This window comes from Phlebotomus papatasi, chromosome 2, assembly GCF_024763615.1.
Source record: "Phlebotomus papatasi isolate M1 chromosome 2, Ppap_2.1, whole genome shotgun sequence".
Lineage (NCBI taxonomy): Eukaryota > Metazoa > Arthropoda > Insecta > Diptera > Psychodidae > Phlebotomus > Phlebotomus papatasi.
The window spans coordinates 54,781,952-54,805,849 of NC_077223.1; the positions used below are offsets into that span (position 1 = coordinate 54,781,952).

The window sequence follows — 23,898 nt, forward strand, 5'->3', positions numbered from 1 at the left end:
AAAGAAACGATCATCGCTCTCAGTTATCTCTTACTTTGCTAAATTACCGAACAAAGGCTGCAAATTGAGTTGAATTGAGGGAATTGATACGAGAATTAAACTAAAAATTCTTGTTTGCCGAGAAGCTTTCTTTTGAGGGAAATATCTCTAATCTCTTTCAGAACACTTTATCAATTGGAATGTCTCCTGAGGAATTCCGGAAAGAAATTACAGAATTTCTTGTTATTTCGGATAAACTCAATGATTCTTGGGAACTTCGAATTGGCAGGAATAATTTAAATGAAGAAGTTCCTTATTTGCTGAAAAAAGGAACAAAGATTTCTTCCCGAGGAAAAATTTTCAGCATTGAATTTCATGTGATATACCATGTAAGTTACTGTGTTCCTGTCCTGGGTTTTGAAGCATTTGCAAATGATGGATCTTCAGTTTCTCACGAAGATGTTTGGAGTCTCCTCAAGATAGAAGATTCTTCTCGTGATTTTCTGTCTGTACTCACTCAAATGGATCATCCGGCACACTTTCGACCACTCTGGACACTGCATCCTTGCAAGACATCAGAGATCCTCGAAGGAATTACTGGAAATAGAATTGTCGCATTCTTGAGCGCTATAGGACCAAGTATAGGCATCAAACTAAATCTTGAATATGGTCTAGCGATCTTATGAGTCGGATACTTTTATAAAGTGGTGAGATTCTTTTCATTTACACTAGACGACAACATTTTATTACAAAGTTGGAAGCGTTGAAAATAGAAGTTAGAAATTTTTCATATCTGTCTGATTACAAAGGCCTCTACACACTAGGTGAAAATTTTGCAAAAAAATGGTTTTTGTTAAAGAAAATTTGCAGGCGGAATCGTCAAAATATTCAAAGAAAAGGCCATTTTTTACAAAATTTGCTTTCAAGGGCTACAACAAATATGGTGTAAAACAATTTTTCGGCTCTTAGTTATTGAAATATAATTTTGTCCGATTTATTTCTCTAAATTTGTCATTGTAACAACTATCTCCGTTTTAGATAATTTAGCCATTACAATTGAAATTGTTATATTTACGGTAGACTCTTTCTAATTCGGTTGAATTCATTGGATTACTATAGTCACTCTGGAATTTCTCAATAACTTGGATGACATTTTGGTCCCAAATTTCCGGATTTGAGGAATTCTTCTGTATATATACAACATCTCTGAATTCAAGTCAAGATCGTAATTTTTGAAAAAAAAAAAACATTAGAAGTAGATTTTTATTTATGTAAATAAAGAAAAATATAGCAAAAACACGAATTTTGTCGTTTTATGGAGTGGACAGCTTGTTAATCTCTTTATTATTGTTCTTTCTGAAATCTAAGGTCGTATAATGCCCAACGCACAATAATTTTTATTTTGTAAACATGTTTTTGACATGTCAATGAGAACGAATGAAACAGAGATCTAGTTATCTCGTTTTCTCTCATAGGAAATTTTGAAAACATAAACAAAAGTTATTGTGCGTTGGGCATAAGTTTAAAACAAATCTTGTTGTACAAACATTTTTTTCTCTTCTTTTTTTTTTAGAAATCTGGCATCGGAAAATGTTTACAGATTTTAGAAGGCAATTGGAGTTATCTATAACTTTTATGAACTTTTTAGGTTTATGTTATTGCCGTAAGGGGCACTTTCACGTAACTGCTTTGAAAAAAATTGATTAAAAAAGAATTAAGATTGGATCATGAATATTTTCCTTTATGTTATGTAAATATTTTTTAAAACTTTAAAAGACTTCTTTGATAATTCTATACGCTTTTGTATGGGGATTCAAAGTTTTTTTTATTGGATTTTTCATACATATATCCTTGAATGAGTTTTCACCCATTGACTAACTTCAATAAATATGGTAATTTAAAAAATCGAAGAATCGAGGATTCTCTATAACTATTAAACTTACCATCTTATATACTTCTTCGTGATAGAGTCGCTGAACCAGGCTTTCTATTGTTTTATTGGAGTGATCGGTATTCAAGTCGTAGATCGTAGGGAAAGCGCGCTACCTCCGGACGATTTATGCTTCGCACAAAGCATTTTTTTCAATGTGTTGTAAATGAATTTTGCCCATTGTAATATTATATTTTAATAGCTAGTCCAATGTCTCAAAATTTCAGAAAAGGGCTATGGGAATAATAAGGAACATAGAGAAAAAGTCCAATTGTCCGAAGCTTGAGTTGTCCGAAGGTAGCTACCCCTACAGCTTAATTTAATTTTATTTAAATTGCATTAAATTTATTTTCATGTAAAAAATTGGTATACCACTGTTATAAAAGGGGTGGCAAAGCGTCCGAGGCTTTGCGAGCTGCTCGAACTCTCGAGAAAGAGCTCTGCCTTATATTCCTTTTCGCTATTTTTTTCTGGTGCATAATTATTGTCGAATTTAATTTGTCTATAAATCACTGCAAAACCATCTTGAAGTTGAAAATTTTTCAAGAAAAAGGTTTCAAAAAAAGCATAACCTTTTAATTAAATAACTGAACAAATCGGATGAAAATGAGGTATTTGACCCTCAATAATTCAAGATGGCGATTTTACCGGTGAAAGGTGTCTAAGGACGAAATGTTCAGCTGGACTACCTCCATAACATATCCAAAAATTAATGAAATATCCAGCGCCAATTTTTTGCAAACTTCGAAAAACATCATTTTTGACCTATTTTTGGGGGTTAGGGAACGCATGAAAGGGAAGGAGGGAAAATAAAGAGGTTAAATTCGAGATAATGTCATTTGAGGAGGGGTCACCGAAGACCGGAAGTTGATATCTCTTACCGTTTGAATTTTATATGGGTCAGAAGACTGAAAAAGTGCGAAAAACAGTATTTTCAAAATAGAGCTATTACCGTTACTTTCCCGATCCATCACCGATTGTGACCGATGCAGTAGGATTCAGAATTAAAAACCCTTCCAAAAAAGTTCAAATTTAAGCAAATCCGTTGAAAATTAGGCCCTCCAGGACGGTTGACCTTTGACCTTGAATAATTCAAGATGGCGATTTTTCCGATGAAAGATATCTAACCACGAAATGTTCAGCTGGACTACCTCCAAAACATATCCAAAAAATGAACGAAATCGCCAGGGCTAATTTTTTGCAAAGTCAAAAAACCATGTTTTTGGAGGGGATAGAAGGGGTGGGGAGTTATTTGGGTAAGTTAGTTCGATAGAGAATGTTGACTTGTGGAGGGGGGTCACCGAAGACCGGAAGTCAATATCTCTTACCGTTTGACAGCTAGGATGGAGAAAAGTTGAAAAAAAACACGATTGTTAAAACTGCTCTCTTTCTTGGAGTTCGAGCAGTTAAAAAAGAACCGGATGTTTTTGTACTCGAATAGAATTTATTGAGCTTTCCCAAATATATTGCAAAATTCTGCAAAGTTTTTTTTTGCTCCATCAATAAATACAAACTCTATCAGTTGATCGATGAAGTTTCCGGTGAAATAACAAAAGTAGAAATAATTTAAATATACTTTTAAAAGCCGCATGAGTTACTCAGCCCTACTCTGTGGCTCATTTGTGGCGATGTTATTGTACTCTCGTCTCTCTTTCTTGGTGAAATTGTTGTTTTGGAGGCCCTCTTCGAAGTTGGTCAGAGAGCCACTTAAAAAAAGAATCTAACAAGGTAGTGTGAGAGATAATTTATATTTTGGACTTTTTCGTCTTATTGGAGATTGCAAGAGCCGAAAATAGACATTAGAAAATTGGCGCCACAAATTGCCGGAAGAGATCGATGGCTGGTGGCTGAGCCTCTTAAGACATTCATTTACTGACACTGACCTCAAAGTCGTGTGCCCGCGAACTGCAAATTTTTTTCTTCCTCTATATATATCACGATGTTATTTTTTTCTGTTCATTTGCTTACACACATTTTTCATGCAATAGCCACAAGAGGTGAATTATTTAATGGCCTGAACATTTTCTTTTCTCGAACTTGAACCACTTTTTCCAAGCGACGTTGGTCGCATTTTGAGCTTCGCTAAAAATGCTGAATTTTTTTTATAAACATTATTTATTCATGTAGCCAATGATCCTAATATTCTAACTCTTCCAACTATGTTTATATTAGGTGAGATTCTTAACAATCTCACCTACTATAATCGTAACAAAATTTCATGTCGTCCGATCGCGCTCAAACTTGGCCAAAATGTGTTTCGCCACTACCTAAACACGAATATATGGGGGGCTAAGTTACGTTCCCGGCCGGCCGGCCGCTCTTTGTAGCTTAATAGCTCCTAAACTAAAAGAGATATCGACTTGCGGTTTTCGGCAAAGGTTATATATCGTATGAAAATTGCAACTTGGTGCATTGACCCCCACACCCCACCCCTCCTTCCGCCATTTTGAATACCCCCATTTTTTTTGTTTTCTTAATGGCTCCGCCCCTATGGCATCGATCGGGCTCAAATTTTAGTATGTTATAGCTGGGCCTTAGGACTTTCGATCAATAACAAACTTAAGGTCCCCCGACCCCCTGACCCGAGCAATAAGGATCCAAAAAACAATTCTTAAAATAGCCATAACTCCGGTTCTAATTATCAGAATTTAAAAAGTGAGGGCGTTTTGGAAAGCTCTCGTGAAATGCCACTTCTCCTTCTAACATCACAAGTTCATAAAACCACCGCCAGGGGCGCTTTTTTTAAAAACAAGATTTTTCAATTTTCTAAGTTAAATAACTCAGAAATTCCATTATACATCGGGCTGAAATTTTAGTACGTTGTAGCCGCTGATTATACCTACCAAACAAAAATACTTAAGTCGATCGATAACCCCTGACCCGAGATATGAGGGGTCAAAGTTCACGAAATTCAAAAAATCATATCTCCAGTTCTATGTGACCGATTTTGATGAGTAAGGGCTTAAACGAAAGATCTCACCAAATGCTGCAACTTTTTAAAACATTTGAACTTCGTGGGACCAACATCAGGGGCACTACAGTCAAAAAACCAATTTCAATATCACATAACCTCAATTATTTCGACACGTCCTTAACCGATTTTGATTATTACTTCGACATAATTGTAGAGGACATTTGTCTCTACATTTCGTCCATACATCATTTTTCGATCAGATAATGCGATCTGTCCGATTTTGCCGTTTAAGTGTGAAAAAATTGATTTTTCCCATGATAACACTTTGAAACCACTCAGATGCTAATTTGACTACTTCTTCTCGACCAAGACACGTAAAATAGGGTTTTAAATGGAAAGTCTCACAAAATACAACAATTCTTTGATATAGTTGAAGTTCATCAAATGAACACTTGGGGCGATCTGGTCGAAAAAACGAGTTCAGAAACAAAAAACCTCGATTATCTCGGCTTCTGATTAATCGATGAGATCAAGTTCTACGGCAAAATTATAGAGAACATTCTAGTCTACATTTCACCCATATATCGCTTTTCTGTTACTCCATCCAAATCTTTGATATTTTGGTTTAAATACAAAATTTGTGTAATTTCACGAATTTGATTCAAGATAACTGAATGGCGTACCCCAACTTCAGCTCTAAATCGAATTTGCATGCATTCCGAGTTAGCTCACATTAAGAATCTCACCTACAATAAGCCGGTTAGGATTATCTGTCCCTTTTGATTTTGAATGCAGAAAAGCTTACAAAAATTTGCGATATTGAATTGCTGATAGCCCCTCAAGTCATCGCTGATTTTAACCCAGTTATGTCAATTTTAACGTTAGCAATTGATTGATGTACCTAGTTTGTGCAGCATAAATTATTTTAATGTGATTCAACGTATAATTCAGGTGATAACAAGTTGGAAAGTAATTAATTTTTAATTGAACTATTAATAATTATCTTGATTTTCATCGTTCAATATTTCATAAACTAGTTTGGATTGTAAAAAGTTTAATGCGTTTGAAGAATGTCAAGCATAACAGTTCCTAACTGTTTGTATTTTATTTATTTATGTTATATATTGTAAACATTTTTCATACATTGAATATTTTTTAAATCCATGGAAAAGCTGGAAACAAACAATAAGCAAGGAATATTAGAATGTTATAGTAATGTATAGTATGTATAGTATGTAATGTTTTGGACGTAGTCCAGCTGAACATTTCGTCCTTTGACACCTTTCACCGGAAAAATCACCATCTTGAATTATTCAAGGTCAAATGCCTCATTTTCACCCGATTTGGTCAATTAATTAATTAAACGGTTAATGACTTTTTGACACGCTCTTCTTAAACAATTTTCAACTTCAAGATGGTTTTGAGGTGATTTATAGACAAATTTAATTCGACAATAATTTTATATGCACCAGACAAATTTGCGAAAAGAAATATAATGCAGAGCTCTTTCTCGGGAGTTCGAGCAGCTCGCAAAGCCTCGGACGCTTTGCCACCCCTTTTTGTAAATATCCAGATGTTTGTTATATTATAAATATTTCAGCTCAAAAGTGACGAATTTTCAAATTACCGCCATTGATGAACTTTTTTTTTTACTATTTTTTTCATATTTCTATTTTTTTAAGTAATAACTTTTCGGCACGAGAAACTACAATAACTATACATAATATTTTTCATACACTGAGAAAAAAAGAGGGTGCGATTAACATTTTTTCCTGGTAACTTTAACACTTTTTAGGTATAAAAATACATCAACATTTTTTAATGTTAATTTTACACCTTATTAAGGATAAAATTAACATGAAAAAGGGTACCTTTAACCCCTAATACACCTAAAAAGGGTAATATTTACACCGATTTCCGATCAATACTGTAGAGTAAAATTAACATTTCTGGATTGTTACTTCAACTTTTTCGGATTTCTCTCACAAGAACAAAAATTATGATTCATTGGTGTTGTTAGAAAATTGATTTAAATTTTTGGCATATTTTTGTTCCTATCGTCCACAGAAGCAGAAAATACACCGAATTAGACTATGTTGGACCTTTCAAAGTTAGATGTAAGACGTTTCACTATGGTTTATCGGTTTCATTTTTATTATTGATTTTCGGTCCCTAAAGAGCGTCTCGTCTTTAAAGGGTTATACAACTAAACTTTTTTGAATGTTTCCCATCACAGTTTAATTTTAATCTATTGCTCTTTTTAAGAAATGTGAAGTACAGGACTAGCTGTTAAGTACTCCCTATGTCCCAAAAAAGTCTTCTTTCTGAAATAAACTTACTATAAAGATACAGTGATGAATATCTTCTATGTACATTCTTCATCTTCACTGGTATTTAATATTGAGGTCTGCCCATGATGGTAAATTAAGAAATCAGTGTCTCAAAACTTCTTTCTTTTATAAATTTTCAGTAAAATTTAAGTGCTAAAGGGTAGAGATATTGACTTTGAATTTCAGGCGACCCCCCTCACAATAAAACAACATGAGAATTATTTCCTCCCCGTCCTCCCCTTTCACCTCACAAACAGCCATTAATGGCCTCTACACACTAGAGAAATTTATGTCTAATTAGACATAGTTTTCTCTAGTGTGTAGAGGCCATATTTGACAAACTTTTGCATGGTGATAGAGGTAGACATTTTGTTACGAATCTCAAATTGAAAGACAATTTGGATTCCATGTTTGTTGATTTTCATACAGTTCCTACGAACTTTAATTAATTCTTTACGAAAAACTTTTCTCTTTGTACAAACGCATGCAGACACAAAGCAAAAACAGTTAGCACAGTTGCTGATCCAATCGTCTACGATATTCTATGTTATCGAACATATGAAAAGCTATGTAAATATGCAAGCTTCTCTCCATGCTCTTGTAGAATCCTTTCAGAACTATTATGTGACATTCTTAAAGACTACTTATGTCACTTCTTAAACGGTCGCAATTATTTTATATTGTCAAAGGCATCAAACGAACTCAAGATATTTTAATTAAAATTCTTTTTCTTTTTTTACCATTACTCGTATTCAAATATTCACTTTGTACATTCCAAAGTAGATAGGATCGTTAGGATAATTTCATAAGATTTAACATAATCTCAGATGCTTTGACTAAATTTGCTCTCTTAAAGTTAACAGAAACATTAAGAAATCTCATAAGGCTTTTTTATAGTTAATTATTATTGAGATTTTCTTAAAAATCGGCTAAACTGATACTTTTTGATGTTTGTTTTTTTTGCGGTATGCATTTAATTTCTTCATAAAGAAGCTTAATTATACAGCCACGAATACTTGTAATTTTATTGCTCCTTTATTAAATATAAGACAAAATGAGAAACATATATTTTCTTCCAATGAAAAAGTGAATAAAGTGTTTAGGTAATATTTTCTCACAAAATTCACCGAAAATTCCTGATCGCCTCCAAGTGCTAAACACCATAAAGACCTTCATCCAATAAATTGCCCTGCAATTTTGCACAAAATAATTGCCTGAGAGATCTTGAGCTGGAGATGGGTTTGTTGTGTTCTTAGAGACATTGCATTATGGAGAGAGAGCAAAAAGAGGCGCAACTTACATTTTCACTTGAAGATGCGCAAAGGTGCTCTCGAGAACCGGTTGCACTGGGAGCATATTCTTATTCTCAAATGCCTTTTCGACTCGCCAAGTGAGTTGTGTCGTGGCCAATGACTTGTGCACGAACTTGTGAACCTTTTGCCCAGCAAAATTCCATCCGCCGCAGACTCTTCTGGCTGGTGCCTTTGGGGGTATGCTCTAAATGGACGGCGCCCTCGTCTATCTCTGGCTATAAATAGATTTTCTGGTTTTACCATCGGGATCTCGCCAGCCAACTTTAGAACCTGCCATTCTTCATTCTTCTACTCTTTTACCATCTACCTGCATTGATCAATTCGCTAGGAATATTGCATCGATTGCTGACTTCTTTTAGAAACTACTTTCTAAGCTCCATCATCATCATTTTTCATTCAAAAATTTTTTTCTTTATCAATTTCGGAAAATATTCCTTTTTTCACTACATTTTCACACTCTCGCTGTTTGAGTAAAAGAGAAAGACCTTTCTTTATTAAGATCGAGGCTAAACTATTAATACAGTGCCCTAAGAAGACAGAATAGTCAAATTTCAAATTGATTGAAGTGAAAGGAGAATCTTCAATGGCCTCTTTCTGCAGAATAATAAAAATCTCAAAGATAGCCATTATTCTGCTGAATCTCTTCCTTTAAATGCTTTTTTTGTTCTAGCAGTTAGGGGAGCGTCAATAACCCAATTACTGAACAACAAGATTGATAGCGGACGGTTCAAGAAGCGTTAGAATGAGGAAGCAGCAAAAAAGTGCTTTTACTATACAAACGAATCTCGAGATTCTTGCTCTGCGGGATATTTTGAATCCCCTCATATCTGTTTTGTATATATATTCTTTTTTCTAGAGAAGAGATGTGTTTTTTGGCTCCACGAGACTGTCCGAGACACCGTTAGGAGATGTCCAAAGAGAAAAGAGTGACTTCTTGCAATTCTGCGGTGTCATTTAAAATTTTTATACCGTGGTTAATTAACATATTTTCAACCAAAAAATTTTATGGGTGCGAAACACCAAGAAGATTAATTAATATTATCTTCTTTTGGACAATATCTAATACATTTTTTCTCGTCCATCGTCTTTCTATTTCTGCACAAAGCCATCAGTTTGGTATAATTTTCAATTTTGCAATTCTTTTCTCTCTCTAGAAATCTATATCGCAGCTTTTTTTTTGGGTGAACCCCATCTAAATGATCCTCTTCATTTGAATTTGAACTCTTTTGCGTATGTTAAAATTATGCAAAACTATTTTATTTGAAAGTTTATCTCCTCAGAAAGTTCTCGAAAAAAATACAATCAAAAGAAGCACAATTTACAGCGGATGCTCGATGGACTAAGTTGCATTCGATACTGGACAAAGATGTCTAAAAATAGATTTTTTACTTTATCATCGCATTTCAAAATTCCTGACCATTTTACCACAAATTAAAGCAATTATGTCCTCATATCTTATCCAAGATGGAAGAGAGGTCCATTGACCGCTATTATTTTGTCAAATAACATACAGAAATTTAGGAGTCCCACCTTGTGATAATTACCCCAAGAAAATTCCTGAGGCATCACTCATAACTTGTTGATATTTTCGACAAAACAACATTTCAAAATTAAAGATTGCAATTATTTAATCGTCTACAACCGTGTGCGCAGTGCATTGAAAAACACGCATTTTTTTTTGTTTAGAAAATAAAACGTATGAGCTAAGAAAAAATTTCGAAAAGATCTCTGCGTCAACTACATTGTACTATACAATTCTATTCGAAATCGGGAATTGTAATTTTGAAAACTCAAATATCCTTGGATTATACTTCAAATTAGAATTTACTAAAATTTATTTACTAAAATGTAGACCACGCCCCCTATAACCCTCTATCAGGTAGGACCGAGGTAAGATCGTCTCAAGACAGTCATACACCCAAGAAGCAAAATAGATGTCTTATAGAACCAAGTATCAGACAAGTCTTTAAGTGCACTTTTAAAAGACTTAAAATGAGAATTTTCTGTTGAAATTCCTAAAGAATCCTATAGAAAGCTCTTAAGATCCTTAATAGTGCGCAATTTTACTTGTAGTAATCCCAGTGATGTAACCAAGAGCGATATAAGCAAATAAAATGATTTTTGGTTCTATAATGTCTTACTTAGGGAATTCTACAAGACTATATTAAGAAAATATTGCTTCTTGGGCACAAAAATCACATTTACTGCGATTACCGTCGTTGCGGGTGACTTTGCACGTTTTTTCGCTGTTTTTCAACTTTGCCCTCTAAAAGTGGATAGTTAAAGTGAAGGGAGGGGGGTTTTTGAGTAAAATTATTTGTATTCAGTTGTTAATGAATGGATTTTGTGCCACTAGCATTAATTTTATAAAATTTTACTATGTTTAAAAATATCAAGAAAAAAGGCTCGCACTGGGAATAAGGTGCGGGTGACTTTGCACTTTTTAATAAATACTAAAAAATCAATAATTTCTGATAATAAACGACAATGAAGATCTTCACATCTAAGGGTAATATGCACGAGATCTACAAGATGACATGATCGCCATCTTGATTTGACGTTTCTGTCCGCCATTTTGAATAACTGTCAAAATCTAAAACAGGTTCGATTGGGTTGAAATTTTAGTATGTTGTAGCTGATATCAAGTATTTACTTTGATACAGAGGCTCAAAGTTTAAAAATTTGAAATATTCATATTTTGGCAATCTTTATTTTCTAATCCTGAATTTTAAAACCTAAACGAAATTCCTCAGTAACCATTAGAAATGGTTGAGGCTTTTATTTTATATATTTATTTACTCTTACATAATTAAAAAAAAATAAATGAAAAGTGCATTTATTTATTTTTTTATTTTTTCATCTTTGCAAAAACAGTTTTTCAGACCTTCAAATAATATGCTGTTATAAAGAAAAACAGTACTTTTCTTTTTGTTTGTTATTTAGATCTCATCGCCTAACGATAATACTGCCTTTTTTTGTTATGGTTTCGATAAAAGAAGCTCTCCGTAGTTCTGTATTAATGAAAATGTCAAAATTTTGAACTTAGAGCCCCAGTACCCAGACAATCGCTTGACCTAGGTCGGATTTTATATATGTTCTGAAAAGGACTTGACATCAGCCAGAACATACTAAAATTTCAGCTCAATCGGATAAGTTCTTTGTTCTGACACTTATTCAAAATGGCGGACAGAATCGTCAAATCAAGATGGCGACTACACCATCTTGTAGATCTCGGTCATTTTATCTTAAGTTATAAAAAAAATTGGATAATTTTTAGCCAAATACTTCTATAATAAAGCTTAAGAAAGCCCATTATATGCAATTTTATAATATAAATCATGCGTTCTTAGGAAGACTATAGTGAAAAAGGAATTTACTAAAAGTAATGAACAAAATCGAAGTGGATTATTCTAGCCAGATAAATTTAGAATAGATTTGGGCAATTTACTTCTCTGAAATCGATTTTGGAATTGCATCTTCAGATAACTTTTTCACGGAGTCGTTTTTTGACAAAATACCTATACTAGGATTTCATTGACTATTACTCAAACTACAAGAATCCTTTTGAGGATCATTGTATCTTACTTGGTACTTAACATATCCCTATATACTTTGACATGGTAGACCGGATCGGCCAAGACTATCAATAAGTGCTAGAATTGTTCAAACTCTCACGAACAGCAGAGTGCAAAGTCACCCCCCGAGTGCAAAGTCACCCGCAACGACGGTACATTTTTTTATTTAATTTTTTTTTAGTGTATTTAGAAAATGTTAATGACATTTTTTCTGATGGTGAATGTAAATAAACGCAGTAAATGTAAATTCAAATGCTGTAAAAATATGTTTTCGATGCGTGTATTGAAATTTGGTAATCCTATAGAAGATTAAATATTTGTGACAAATTTTCAATTTAAATGCAATTACTTCTCAAAATTACTTCCTTAATTTAAATTTTTGTTGTTAACTACAAGCAAGCATACCTAAAAAGAAGACTTAATTTGTTATTTAAATTTTGTTATTTATTTCCAAAGCTTTGCAAAACAAACAAAAATGTACGAACAAATGTTTTTAAAAGAACAAAAACTGCTGTCAATCAATGATCATGTTAGAACAATGTTTGTGAAAAAAAGTACAAAAGATTTATGAACAATTAAATGAAATACTTTTTTTCGTGTGTAATAAATTTGAGTGAACCACTATCTCCTGAAGTATTCCTAACGGCGTTATCACACTTGCACATTAAAATTTTAATGTGATTCACATTAATTGTCGCTTGTAAGCGTCCAAATATGTTATTGGTGTCTTTGAGTCACTTAATATTTGGGGTTTTTCTACTTATTGATAAAGAAGTGGACTTGGCCTGCAAAAATAAGTTTAAATTCACCTAAAGCATAAATATTTTTCACATTAAAAAATTAAAGGGAAAATCGCATTAATTTTTCGCATTAATGCTATAAATCAATTTATATCAAATTTTGCGGGCCAAGTCTACCTTTTTATCAACAAATAGATCAAATTTTGAATATAAAATGATTCAAACACACAAATTTCACATTTGGACTCTCACCAGCGACAATTAATGTGAATCATATTAAAATTTTAATGCGCAAGTGTGATAACACAGTAAGAATAAAAATAATATTCCTCTTGAACTGCTTGAATGAAACGTGACTGAGGTTTATTCAACTGAATGGAAAAAGTCTCCCTCGAATCGTTTTCCCGATGGAACTCATTTTATGATAAGGTAGTAGAAGCTAAATGTCCCTGGCATATTTAAGATGTAATATAAAATGGAATCAAACTTTGATGGTAATCCAACAAGTAAAGAAAACCCAGAAATTGTCAGTTAAATGGTACCACACTGTAAGATATGTTATTTTGGCGCCGATATAGCCATCATTCAAAACACAGCAGTGCTACCAGAAATTGCTGGTTTTCCCCAAATGCACCGATACTTTTCTTTGATACCCTCAATTTGAAATAATTTTCAAAAGAAGCATCTTGAGGTCATTCATCTGCGATGTCCCCACGAAAAGATCACCGCTTCGCGATATTTGCATAAAACAACCAATGATGCTGATGTGAAAATTTGCAGTCGAAATTCCACTCAATTATCACTGTTCTTGGGTGATTATCAAAAAGTATCAATTTACTGATCATCCGTAATCACTAGATCGTGAGAGAAACTCTTTGATATTTCGGGCAACCTTGACTCAAATTTGGCGCCACCCATTTTTTTTTAATTTGTTCTAAAGATGAATATAAAAAGAAGGGCGCAATATCAAGGGTGATCGCGAAAATCTAAAAATAGATCTTCTAAGAAGAACTTCTCAGATAAGATCAAAATTGGTATTTTTCCATTTATGGGTGAGAATCTGACCAATAGATGATTTCGCGCGATGATCCTAGAATGCGATCGTGGTGCGATCTTCTGCACCATCAGCGTGGTCAGAGCCGATCGTGGCGCAGTGCGATGGCTGGCCAGTGGGCAATAAAAGAAGTAACGGGTCAATGGCTGGCGATCGTATAAAATGCCTTGGGTGCCTTTTGGATAATTTAGTCTGAGCCCACAAGTTGCCGCGATTGCGTCTCATCGTCTTGTGTGATTCTTGAATTTCAAATTTTGAGTCTTTCTTGTTCTTTTAACGGATAATGCGAATTATTGGTGTTTTAGCCATCCTCACACTCTCGGGTGTTGTGAATGGGGCCACTATTTTTCGAAATGCCCGAGAAGTTGTCGCGGAAGTGGAAAAAGTGATTCAGGATGCTCCCCTGGCGGATGCCAAGGAGTCAGTGAGCCTCGTTGAAGCTCCTGCGATGAAGGAGATCATACCCGAGGCACCCACAAATGAGATCCCTGTGGCACTAGAGGATGGTGCTAAGGAGATGGTGGTGGAGGAGATCCTCCCCGAGGAGGCTCTAGTTGTGAAATCGGAAGTAGTGCCCGCAATTGTGGCGGAAATTATCAAGGAACCTGTCATGGAAGTAGAGGAGGTTGATGTGGTGAATTCTGTGAAACAAACGTCCATGGAGGAGCCACAGAGGCCTGAAATGCCCATGGAAGAGCCACAGAGACTTGAAATGCCTATGGAAGAGCCACAAAAGTCTGAAAATCCCATGGAAGAGCCACAGAGGCCTGAGATGCCCATGGAAGAACCACAGAGGCCTGAGATGCCCATGGAAGAACCACAGAGGCCTGAGATGCCCATGGAAGACCCACAGAGGTCTGAAATGCCCATTGAGGAACCTCAACGGCCAGAGATGCCTAATGAAGAGCTACAAAGGCCAGAAATGACAATGGAAGAAATTAGAGAGCCTGCTCCTGAAATACCCTTAGAAGAGGCACCTCAGTCTGAAGCACTGCCTGAAGAAAGGCCAGAGGAAATTCGAGAACAGACACGTGAAATTGAGAGGATTCCTGAAGAGCAAATGTCAGAGGAAAAGCACATTGTGATGGAACAACAGCGTGAAGAGATGAGGCCCGAAGATATATCTGAAAATGAACTGAGTGAACCTGAAATGCCCAAAATTATTGAAGAAGCTAAAATCCCTGAAATTCTTGAAGAATTCCGTGAGGAGATAATGGAGAATGAGGAAAAGAAATCAGAGGCTCAACGTGAGGAAAAAATTGAGGAGAAGCCACAGGAGATGCCCATTGAAGCACCCCAAGAAATGGGTCGTGAAGAACCCATTCGGGAAGAACGAGAGGAAGAGAAACCACAGGAGATTCAAGAGGAGAAATTGGATGAGAAAGTTGAAGAAAATCCAGAAGAGAAATTCGATGAGGAGCCCAAGGAAATGGGACGAGAAGAGCCTATTAGCGAAGATGCCCAGGAACCAGAAAACCCACAAGAACAGCCTCAGGAACAGCCACAGGAACAGCCTCAAGAACCTCAAGAACAGCCCCAGGAACAACCTCAGGAACAACCTCAGGAACAACCTCAGGAACCACCTCAGGAACAACCTGAACAGCAACCCGAAGAACCTCAGGAACAACCACAAGAACAGCCTCAACAGCAACCCCAAGAGCCTCAAGAACAGCCTCAAGAACAACCTCAGGAGCAACCACAAGAGCAGCCCCAAGAAGGTCGTCCTGTGGAACCAGAGGAGTCTCCACGGCAGAATGAAATCCCAGCTGAGGACAAGCCCACTACAACACGCCCAAACAACCCAAACATCATCCAATCTTTCCAGGCTTCCTTAGGTAACCTGTTGACTCAAAATCCTCTGGCTCAGGCAATTCGTGGACCAACCAACAATAAGCCTGCTGATGATGCTACACCCGCCGCAGAGCGTCCCAATCTCCTCCAACAGTTCTCAAATTTTATCAGCCGACCAGCTTCAGCCCCAGCTACCCAAAGTGACGATGCCCCAGCACAGCAAGCCAACCAGAATCCTATCCAGAACGCCTTTAATAGTGTCGTAAGTTCCATTCAGAGGCCCATTCAAAACTTCCAGAATTTTATTTCGGGCAACCAACAGCCACAGCCAGCTCCTGAGAAGGCCCTGACTGCCGATATGGCTCCAGCTGCCCCAGCTGAGGAGGCCAAACCCGCCGAGGAGACCCAAAATTCCCCAGCTGAGGAGTCTCAGAGTTCCCCAGCTGAGGAGCCTCAGAGTTCCCCAGCTGAGGAGCCTCAGAGTTCCCCAGCCGAAGAGCCCAAACCCGCCGAAGATCTCACGCAAACGCCAGCGCCAGAGGCCCAAGAGGAACCCTAAAGCCCTTTAGCCCACCCCTAGCTCCCCTGCCACTCAATCCCTTATCTTAAGCGTTTTAGGTCATAGAACTTCTCTATAAACTAGTTAGGCTCATCGCAAAAAAAAGACAAATATACTGTAGGTGTTCTAAGGTCGCAGCTCCTAAAATTAATTTTCTTCACGAAAAGAAATGCCATTAGCAGCTCACGAGAGAGAGAGATTAAATCACGTGCCTTTTTATTTATTTGACGACCTCAATAATGCCCGAGGTCGATGAAATCCCAATATTTATAATTTATTATTTGTGTGATTTCGAGATGCTCCCAAGTATTTCGGAAGTATAACGCGAGATTCATTCTTTGATCAAATAAAGAACAAACAAATTACCATGTCTTTTACTTTTACACACACTCAAAATATTTGGTAACTTCTGAGACTGATTTACGTGCTTGAGAGAACATGTTCTAATTGATGGTAAGTATGCGTGAAATGGCAAATGTGATATATTTATGTCACTCAAAATACCTCATCGCAATTCGACTATCAGTTTAAACAAGCTGGAAATGAGTATACAATGTCTTTTTAATGCTTGACTTAATAACCCTTGATGCATGCTAATTTTGGCCAAAAAAAAACAATTAAGTCAAAGTCATAAATTATAAAACAACCGTGTTGCAATTTTGACCAGAGCCATAATAAACTGCGAAAGCCGAAAGCTTTCTCATTCAATGTATAATCATGTGAAATTTCAAAAGCTTCCTTTCAGAAATGTAATACAAATACATTTCCTGCAGTGTATACAGTTGTAATTTGTAACACATGAAATAAATTATGAGGCACTGTCGAAAAAATGTAAATTTTACAAATTTGTCAATATGTTAAAACATACTTAGTTAAACTGAAATATTAGATGAGATCATATATTCTGTCAGTAGAAGAGGTAAAAAGTTTGGAGTGGTATATCTCAGCTCCTGATGAACATAATTGGATGAGTGAACTATTGTTGGAAAGCTTGGTTCATTAGCTTTCAGAATCTGGTATATATAGTGTGCTATGAGTAAATCATGGTCATCCAGAACCATTTATGTCGAAGAAGACACTTTTTGCAGCGTCATTTTTGACCATCTACTGCTGGGACCAGGAGTGACCCACAATTCTCGCACTTGGACTGTTCGTTAGAGGAACTCAAAGGGTATAATTTGTAGAAGAAACTTTTTTTTTGGACATCTTACTTTTTTTTATTCATCGACTTTTGCAAGAATTTTAAAATGTTAAACGCAAGGAAAAAATTACAGAAATCCTTCTATTCCATTTTCTGGACAAACTAATGAAGATATCGACTTGGAATGTTCTGAGTACCCCCCCATAAGTTGATCCAAGGAATCCAAATGTCACTTCAATTTCATTTCCACGTCTATCCTTCCCCTCCAGAAATCACTTCTTTAGGAATATCTCAAGAACCAGACCATCGATGCATTTCATTTTGGGATATGTTTTAGAGAGTACCCTGGCGGACATTTCATTCATACATCTCAAAGACGTCCGACCTCTTCTTCTTGCACTTGCTAATAATCTGGTTAGAAGAGCAGAATTTCTTCTGATCAATTTTCTGACCAAAGAGACAAAGTTAGCGACTTTTATTGTTCTGAGTACCCCCCCATAAGTCAATCTAAGGAATCGAAACAACACATGCATTTGCCTCTCATCCCACTCCTTCTCCTCCAGAAACCACTCTTTTGGGAATATCTCAAGAAATAAACCATCGATCCTTTTCATATTTGGATATGTTTTTGACATGGCCAAGGCGGACATTTCGTCCTCAGACACCAATATCATCCAGAAATTTATTCTTGGAATTTCCAAGGCCAATTAATAGACTGCGTAAGGGAGTGTATTTTTAACGGATTTAGACAGAATGTAGTTTATTTGATAGATCTTAAATTTTTTTACAAGCTTATTCAATTTTTACTTGGTTAAGTATTTCTTTTATGTTGAAATTCACTGGTACAAAAGTTTAAACACTTATTTTCTAGATTCCAAAAAAAAATTCCTGGATGATATTGGTGTCTGAGGACGAAATGTCCGCCTTGGCCATGTCAAAAACATATCCAAATATGAAAAGGATCGATGGTTTATTTCCTGAGATATTCCCAAAAGAGTGGTTTCTGGAGGAGAAGGAGTGGGATGAGAGGCAAATGCATGTGTTGTTTCGATTCCTTAGATTGACTTTTAGGGGGTACTCAAAACAATAAAAGTCGCTAACTTTGTCTCTTTGGTCAGAAAATTGATCAGAAGAAATTCTGCTCTTCTAACCAGATTATTAGCAAGTGCAAGAAGAAGAGGTCGGACGTCTTTGAGATGTATGAATGAAATGTCCGCCAGGGTACTCTCTAAAACATATCCCAAAATGAAATGCATCGATGGTCTGGTTCTTGAGATATTCCTAAAGAAGTGATTTCTGGAGGGGAAGGATAGACGTGGAAATGAAATTGAAGTGACATTTGGATTCCTTGGATCAACTTATGGGGGGGTACTCAGAACATTCCAAGTCGATATCTTCATTAGTTTGTCCAGAAAATGGAATAGAAGGATTTCTGTAATTTTTTCCTTGCGTTTAACATTTTAAAATTCTTGCAAAAGTCGATGAATAAAAAAAAGTAAGATGTCCAAAAAAAAAGTTTCTTCTACAAATTATACCCTTTGAGTTCCTCTAACGAACAGTCCAAGTGCGAGAATTGTGGGTCACTCCTGGTCCCAGCAGTAGATGGTCAAAAATGACGCTGCAAAAAGTGTCTTCTTCGACATAAATGGTTCTGGATGACCATGATTTACTCATAGCACACTATATATACCAGATTCTGAAAGCTAATGAACCAAGCTTTCCAACAATAGTTCACTCATCCAATTATGTTCATCAGGAGCTGAGATATACCACTCCAAACTTTTTACCTCTTCTACTGACAGAATATATGATCTCATCTAATATAAGTTAGACAATGTTTTTGTACTCTACAATGCAAAAGTTTTTCATGCAAATTATTTTATTCTAACGGCGTTGTCACACTTACACATTAAAATTTTAATGTGATTCACATTAATTGTCGCTTGTAAGCGTCCAAATATGTTATTTGTGTCTTTGAGTCACTTAATATTTGGGGTTTTTCTATTTATTGATAAAGAAGTGGACTTGGCCTGCAAAACTAAGTTTAAATTTACCTAAAACAAATATTTTTCACATTAAAAAATTAAAGGGAAAATCGCATTAATTTTTCGCATTAATGCTATAAATCCATTTATATCAAATTTTGCGGGTCAAGTCTACCTTTTTATAAACAAATAGATCAAATTTTGAATATAAAATGATTCAAACACACTAATTTCACATTTGGACTCTCACCAGCGACAATTAATGTGAATCATATTAAAATTTTAATGTGCAAGTGTGATAACACAACACTTCACGCTCTTTTAATGCAAAAAAATTATCTTTGATTTAGAATTGATAAGTTTGAAATTTAAAAGACTTTAAAATTTGTATAAAAGTACTCAGAAACAATATCTGTTGATATGTTCAATAGGTTTTACTTACAGTGCCCGCTCTCTCATCCGGATCGCTGTAATTCGGAGGAGTTATCGACGGTTACATTTAAAATCGTTTTGAGGTCACGTATACATGTGTGTTGAGCAATGACAATGAATTATCCTGTGATGTTTTTGTTTAATAAATTAAGTATAATAGCATAGAATTCTCTAATTATGTCTTTTTAAGCTTCTTTAAAACTTTTGTTCTAATTATAGAAAAAAAACTTGTATTATATTTTCGTGACGTTGAACAAATTCAAAAAATCCATCGTGATTACGAAGCGGACATCTGTCATATTGTCTCCCAATCATCCGGATAACAAAGCGGGCACTGTACATATTTTTTAATAAGTTACTTTAAAAACTTAACATTATTACGAAACACTGACAAAAAAAAATAACATGAGCTTGTGAATACACAAAGTTCTTTACAATTATTGTAATAATTATCTCTCACTTTTGATATAAAGGAAGCTTCAGAAACTATAATAACACACTAAAAATAAGTTAAAATTTGAAAAAAATAACAAAACTTTAAAGTTTAATTATCATTGAAAATGACCTAATTTAAGGGGTTATATCCAGAACGCGTAAAATTCGTGTTTTTTTTTTGCTGATTTTTTTGTTATTTTGCTAATCCATCGATCAATATGAAATTTTCAGGGGTTATTGCATTTGTCTTGAGGAATAGTATTTTTTATTTCAATTTTTACTACCAAATGGCGGCGCAGCAGTGCGCGTACGGAAGGTAGATTTTTTTTGATGCGCTTCACGGCGACCAGTAGATCTGGAGTAATTTTCATCCGATTGACTTGAAATTTTCAGAGTAGCTGCTTAGATAGACTCTCTAGAGAAGTACATAGGATTTATAAGATTGCTAAACAATTACATATTTATTATAAATAATTTAAATCAATTTTTTTTAAAAGAAAAAACCATGATTTTTTTTCAAGTTGCTGTCAAAAATGCAAAAATTTATATTTTCCAATTATCCTATGTCCTTCTCTAGAGAATCTATCTAAGCAGCTGCTCTGAAAATGCAAGTAGGGGAAGCTGAGTTTTACTATAATTTAATTTAGATTCACAATTGTTGCGTCTATCTGAATAACATTTCGTTATAGCCTAGTTGCCTTTAGAAATATGCAAAAAAAAAATCGTATATCAATCTAGCCCACAAGTCAAAGTAGTAACCACCTCACCTCCCCCTAAAACACATAATTTTCGAAATAAAACATTATATAAAATCATCATTTAATTTTGAACTCTCATAATTCTTAGAACTGTCAAAGAAACTTGTTAATTAGTCTCTTTCAAGGTAGCAATCGGAAAATGGTGTTATTTCAATGAAAAATGAATATATCTCTCATTGGTATGATTTCTGAAACGGCGAAATTATCACGTGATAAATTCGTCGTTCTGAGATCTCCGCTGTGTTTCAAGAAATCGTAACAAAAATTCATATTTACTTTGAAAACTTCATGGGAGACTGGGGCAAAAAGTCACAAATCGAAAAATTCAAAATCTTTCAAGGTAAAAAAGATAGCGGCTCAATTTTTTTTTCTATAGATAGCCTCCATAGACCTTCTTCAATGTCGTAAGTTTCTTAGAATTCGAACAAGGAATTTAGAAAATAAAAAATATCGAAATTTTTAGTCCTATTTTTGAAATATTTTCCTTGCAGAAGATAACAATTATTACCTACTTATTTTCCAAAATTTATGCACTGGTGAATATTTTCTAAATAATTTGGATTTTTTGAATACGAATCCGCTATATCTATTTTAGAATTTCACCAAGGTCCTATTCTCTAGAAATCTTTTTATTTAAAATGGCCTGTGGGGGTAAAAAGTAATATAGAAGTAGGGGAAACTGGGGCACCACCAAACACGGGGTGGCACCAAACAATGCAATTTTTTAATAGGATATTCGATTTCAGAGGACAAGATTTATAGACATTTTTAGGCGTTCTAGAGATGCTTGTCCTCTGAAGAAATGGTCAAGCTAGTCCAAATAGTTTAGAAATAACAATTAGTGTTTAGTGCTACCCCGTGTTTGGTGGTGCCCCAGTTTTCCCTAAAAGTATAGAACAAAAAGTAGCAAAAAGCGAAGCAATTTCTGATGTCTCACGGCGAAAACAAACGTCATTACCATGTCTCACCGCTTGTTGTTTTCATTGGTCAAACGATTTGCAGTCTTTTGTGTTTTTTTTTTCTAAAATAGCATGAAAAGCGCTTTTCTCGTTTTCTCACTTTTCTCGCAGAGAAAACGGTGTTTTACAATGGTTGTAGATGAATAAATTTTTCTATGAAAATATGTCCTCTAGGTATTTTTTTCAAATTTACGGAAGCCCGTAATGAAGCAAATCAAAATATGATAATACCCCATGTCTGGTATTATTTGCCCCAGCATTTTTGAGAATGGTCACATAATTACCTTTTAAAAATCGGCTCGATAAACGTATTTCCATACAAAATAGAGGAATATTCCTTCCACAAAGTTGTAGAGCGGTAAATTTGCTATAAAACTGCGCTAATTAGAATTTTTTTTGAAGTGATCAAGTAACTTGTAAAAAAAATAAAATATCCGTTTTGTGACTTTTTGCCCCCGTCTCCCCTACTTACAAAAGGCGATCTAAGAGCTGTGAATTTCTCACGTGAATAACTCACGAATTTCAGAATTCAGCAGAAGAATCTCATTTACCATAAGCTGCTTTAGGTTTATCACTATAGTTTTCTATATAAGATAAAAGCTTTATTTACAGTACGACTCCAATAGTGTTGACAATCGATAAAATTTTAATTATAACAATTGAAAAAATAATGAAAAATTCCAACTACAATAAATAATTAATTATAAGAATAGAATCAAAATCGTTGACACTGTTGCAGTCCTGCTGCATTTCAAAATAATACCTTAAAAAATAACTCATCCTATACTTACTCATGTACATCCGTCAGAAAAGATTTGCATCTTTTGTGCTTCACGACGATTTCACCTGAAAAAAAAATCCCAAAAACTTCTCTTCAATGTAAAAGCTTTTGAACAGCTAGAAGCTTAACTTTACCGTTTGTCCCAATTGTCCCCTTTTTAACTCAACCGTGTTTTCTGTCGTGTTTTTCATTTTTATTTATACCTTATCAATTAAAACATCAAAATGAACAAAAACATCATGTTTTCTTGTCTTCGTATTAATAGTGTTATTTTTCTTCGCCACAAAGACTGTGGAATGTATGTTTTTTTTAATTAATTCTTCTATAGAAACTGATTTGCAAATAAAAATAAATTGCTTTGTGCTTTTATAGAGAGAGTAGAAAATGTGCTTGTAAATTAAGCTTTTTAAACATTTCTTTTTTTTTTTGAGCAAATCAATTTTGTAAGCTCACATATTTCAGAGCCAAAATGACTCTTATGAAGAATTCTTGATTTTTTTTTCTGTTGTTTTAGAGACGGTTTTATAGTTTTATTCTATGAGAAAACTTAACAAGAAAATTTGCACTCAAACACAACACAAAGATATTTATTCTTAAAATATTCTGTATATGTTTATATCATTAGAATTATTGATTTTTCACAGAAAAGAGGGATAGAAGCTCATGATTTGGTGCACTAAATAGATATAGGCGTTTTATTTTAAGAGGTAACAAATGGGAAATGCAGACTTTTCTTTCACATAAAATTAGGATTTAAAATTACATTGTTATCTTTTCTTTAATTATACTTTGTTTAATAATGCTTTTTAAATAGTTAGCATAGAAATAAGTTTACATTTTGTGAATTATTTTTTTTATCTGCTTCTATGTCAAAATTTGTTGCTTGCATTTTCACACTATCTTATCAATTAATCATTTCTTGTTTAAATATTAAAATATATGTATGTAGTACATAAGATATTCACCTTTTACTTCACACTCCTATCGCCTATACGGCATGTTTATCATTTTTTCTGTCTTTTTTTTCCTATTACATTTTTCTTCTTTTCCGAATTCTTCATCTCTCCTTAATATCTGTGATGTGATATAGTTTTTTTTCTTTTATTCAATCATCCTTTTTTCAGAATGATATTTATTAAGCGATTCAAAAGCTAAAAGCTTTCTTGTCACGTGATATTATCTTGCGATATATTTTTTTTAAATCTAGTTTTTTTCTTCTCAA

At 34.7% G+C, this 23,898-nt stretch overlaps 1 protein-coding gene and 1 long non-coding RNA gene across 2 annotated transcripts; both read left to right on the forward strand.

Moving 5' to 3' along the window:
• Nucleotides 1–161: 161 nt before the first annotated feature.
• On the forward strand, nt 162–1,276 carry LOC129801733 (uncharacterized). The gene is made up of 2 exons (XR_008751726.1): nt 162–368; nt 427–1,276. It is a non-coding gene; the product is annotated as an uncharacterized LOC129801733 (long non-coding RNA).
• A 12,576-nt stretch (nt 1,277–13,852) lies between these two features.
• LOC129801735 (fibrous sheath CABYR-binding protein-like) lies at nt 13,853–16,550 on the forward strand. Its single transcript, XM_055847029.1, has 2 exons — nt 13,853–15,888; nt 15,949–16,550. The coding sequence occupies exons 1-2, from the start codon at nt 14,119–14,121 to the stop codon at nt 16,183–16,185; spliced, it is 2,007 nt and encodes a 668-aa protein (XP_055703004.1). The 5' UTR covers nt 13,853–14,118; the 3' UTR covers nt 16,186–16,550.
• Nucleotides 16,551–23,898: the final 7,348 nt, after the last annotated feature.